Source organism: Gracilinanus agilis, chromosome 5, assembly GCF_016433145.1.
Source record: "Gracilinanus agilis isolate LMUSP501 chromosome 5, AgileGrace, whole genome shotgun sequence".
NCBI lineage: Eukaryota > Metazoa > Chordata > Mammalia > Didelphimorphia > Didelphidae > Gracilinanus > Gracilinanus agilis.
In genome coordinates, this window is record NC_058134.1 from 76,488,810 (window position 1) to 76,492,624 (window position 3,815).

Below are 3,815 nucleotides of genomic sequence, written 5' to 3' on the forward strand. Positions count from 1 at the left end.
CCAGAACTGGATACACTACTCTGGTTGTCGTCTGACTAAGGGTAGATATAATACAACCAAATATTCCCTTCATTCTAGCTATATTTCTTTTATTAAGCCCAAAGATTGCATAACATATTTTGTCTGCCATGTCACACTTTTAACTTCTCTTAAACTTTCAGTCTACTAAGATTTCTAGGTTTTGTTTCATTTTACTTTGTTTTGTTTTGTTTTCTGTGAAAACTTCTACTTGGCTGTATTTCCCTTTTGGGGCATCAGTTCTCTCACCCGTTATATTAACTACCCCTCCCTGCTTCACATCATCTGCAAACTTGATAAACATGCCAACTATGTCCTCACCCAAGTTAATGATGCAAATTGAACAGGCTAAGGACAGGATCTTGACACATTCCACTAACAGCAATGTTCTAATTTGACGTCAGTCCATTAATCACCACTTTTTAGGTTCCATCGTTCAACTAGTCCCAAATCCACGTAACTATGTTTATCATCTGGTCTAGATCTCCTCGTGTTATACACAATGATATTATGGGGAAGATCTCTTTGAGTGCTCAATAGAAATTCAGTTATTTCCCTGTGGTATTTTCCAGTGGTATTTCCCTGACATAACTGTTGGCAAATCCCATGAAAAGGGGAAATGAGATTAGTTTTTCATGACTTGTTCTTTTAAAAAAGGTTTTTTTTTATTGCTTTTGTTTTATACCACAATGATTTATGAAAATTTGATTGAAACCTCTTTTATTACAAAGGGAAACAATTAAGCAAAAACACCTGATGTAGTGACTGAGATTGACAGAATAGACAACATTCTGTCCTGCTCATCCCTACCTTTCTGCCATTAGTGGGGAAGTAGGTTTAATTATATGTTTTCAAAGACTATTATCAGTTTCGTAGTTTCCTGTTACTGATCTTTTTGCTTCTAACCTAGAGTAGCTTAGATCAGTCATACCTGTTTAATTGTACCTTGTCGGGCAAGACTCTCTAGATTTTAAGGGTCCTTGATAATATTTTACCAGATTCCTTCACTGGCAGTTTCTTCTCTCATTTGTAGTTTTTTTTAAAACGGATAGGGAGTCCTCTGAAGGGGATCTAGATGCCTTAAGAAGTTTGGAGCATGGAAGATGGTCATGGAGAAGATTGTTTGAAGAGATTATCTTCTGGAGATAGTCTTCTAACTGGGGAGAGTCATTGAGGGAGCTTACTGGACAGACTGTGGCTTGGATCGTGGGCTTGGAGCTCGGCTTCAACTTAGACTCTGACTCCTGGACTACTTTTTTGGGGATCAAGGAAGAGACCACAGACAAGGAGATCTTGAAATGGACCTTAAATGGAAAATTATCACCACCATCATATTTATAGCTTTTGCAATCATTGTGCTGTTTACATGTGAAATAAAAGTTGGATTTAGGAAAAATTACATGAGCCTTGAACTCAATGTTATTGTTGACCAATATACAGTATGTGAAACAGAGATGATGAAGAATGCAGAAATTCTCTTGGCTAACGAAAGAGAAAAAGACTCCCAGTTAAATGCTCTATGGAAGAAAGCAGAGGAGAGATGGAAGACTCTTCTAAATCCCAATGTGAGGCACATTGAGAAGCCATTTGAAATTGCTGTCATTGCCTACACCAACCTCGAGATTCCATTTTGTAGGAAATTTAATAATGCAGTCAGAACATGTTGTAAATCCAGAAAGGATTACGTGGAAAATTTCCATTTCAAAGCTTTCTATTTTTATCTGACACAAGCTGTCCCACATCTTGCAGGACCATGCATGACTGTGCACAGGGGCATGAGTTTAAAATTCTATCCTGATAAGACAGGTAAAATGTGCTTTGGCCAATTTGCCTCATCATCTATGGACATAAATGTGGCCAAAAGTTTTTTAGGGGGCTCAGGGACACTCTACAGCATGACCACTTGTATTGGGGCTTCCATCCAGCATTTATCATATGAAGAATCATAAAAGGAAGTGTTGATCCCACAGTATCAGGTCTTCAGCATCTCTACTTTTGAATCCAGTTCCTCTGGCCTCCATACAGTCAGCCTAAAGAATATAGATGTCTGTAGTAACTTTAATTGTGCGTACCTAAAAGGAGAGGAGAATAACATCTGTCTTTCCAAATGTGATCTTGGAATATAGCCCAGACACCTACCTCCCCTGCCATTGGTTGGCCTTGTCATTCTGCAACTCCAGGAACAGATCTACCTCCAGATAGGGCTCTGACTGTACTTGAAGCTCACATAGGGTTTTCTTAGTACTGTGGACTGTACTACTAAGTAAGTATGAGGCAAATTGGGGAAGGGGATTGGTCTGGATTTAGTCCAGAGGTTCTTAACCTTCTTTATGTCCTGGCTTCCAGTCTGATAAGGTCTATGAATCTCTTCTCAGAATAATACCTTTAAATGAATAAAATAAAATACATAAGAACACAGAGGAAACCATTTATGTTGAAATACTGTAGCTAGATCAATAAAAAAAATGTACAGAAGACTTGTATGAACTGATACAGAATAAAGTTGGCAGACCCTGGGGGAAAAAAAGAAGTTTGGACCATGAACTACTCCTTCCTTTTCTTCTCTACTGCTGAGGTTGGTATTAAGGTCTTGGATGTTGAAAAAATGGGAAGAGAAGGAATGCTAACTAGGTAGTGTGAGGTTGGTCCAAAGGCTTATATGTGTATGCATGTTTGTATATATGTGTGTGTATGTGCTTGTGCTCTCTATGATTTAGAGCTTTAGTGGAATCTCTTAAATAAGCCCATTGAATTTTAGTGTCAACAACACAAAGTATTTATAAAGTACCACCTATGAGCCACGGATTGTCATAGACTGGGTAGAATGCCAGGCCTAGAATCAGGAAGACTCACCTTCCTGAGTTCAAATCTGGCCTCAGACATTTACTAGCTGTGTGACCATGGGCAAGTCATTTAACCCTGTTTGCTTCATCTGTTTCCTCATCTGTAAACTGAACTGGAGAAGGACATGGTAGACAACTCCAGCGTCTTTGCCAAGAAAACCCCAAATGGGATTAGAAAGAGTTGGACATGATTTAAAAATGACTGAACAACAAAAGACTGAAAAAGTCCCCACCCTCAAGCAGCTCTTGGTCTAGGCAGGTATTGACAAAATGTATACATAGAGGCATAGACAAAATATATTCAAATAGATACAATATCATATTAGGAGGAAAAAAATTAGCATCTAGGGAGATCAGGAAAGACCCCATAGAAAAATATCAATTGAGCATGGTTTTGCAAGGATCCTTTCATCAGAAACCAATACATTTTCCATACATACCAGGACTTGAAGTAGAAAAAGAAGAACCTGAATAGTTTCTACTTATCCCATTAGCCCTGAAAGTGTCCTCAACCTGCCCCCTCATTTCCGTTACTGTTTTACTTTTTGGAGGGAAAGGAAGAAAAAAATAGGTGAAAGGAATGGAAGAGGCTTGGTCAATGGGATGGACCCTAGAAAGATTTACAACTGAGAAATGGAACAGTGGAATTAGAGTTCTGAAATGAAATACTGGGGCATCCTCCCACCCCACCCCATATCAAATACTAACTATATTTCTACAGTAGAGATGCAGTATGTCTTTCAAATGATCAAGCCACTCAATGGCATTATATTTTCTTTTTACTCATAATAAAGAAGACGCCATAGTTGAATTGTTAAGAGACATAAATTACATAGTGCCGCTTAATTAAAAGTGACAGCAAAGAGGTAAATCTCAGTGTGCTCAAGTTGAGCATGCCCCAGGAGAGTTGTGGCTTGTAATTATATGTTATACTGTTCTCCCAGGTTGTATTTC

At 38.5% G+C, this 3,815-nt stretch overlaps 1 protein-coding gene across 1 annotated transcript; it reads left to right on the plus strand.

Annotated features, from left to right (window-relative positions):
* Positions 1–1,316: 1,316 nt before the first annotated feature.
* On the plus strand, positions 1,317–2,144 carry LOC123250418 (ecto-ADP-ribosyltransferase 5-like). Its single transcript, XM_044679477.1, is given in 1 exon segment — positions 1,317–2,144. A coding segment is annotated over 1 exon segment (828 nt).
* The last annotated feature ends 1,671 nt before the right edge of the window (positions 2,145–3,815 follow it).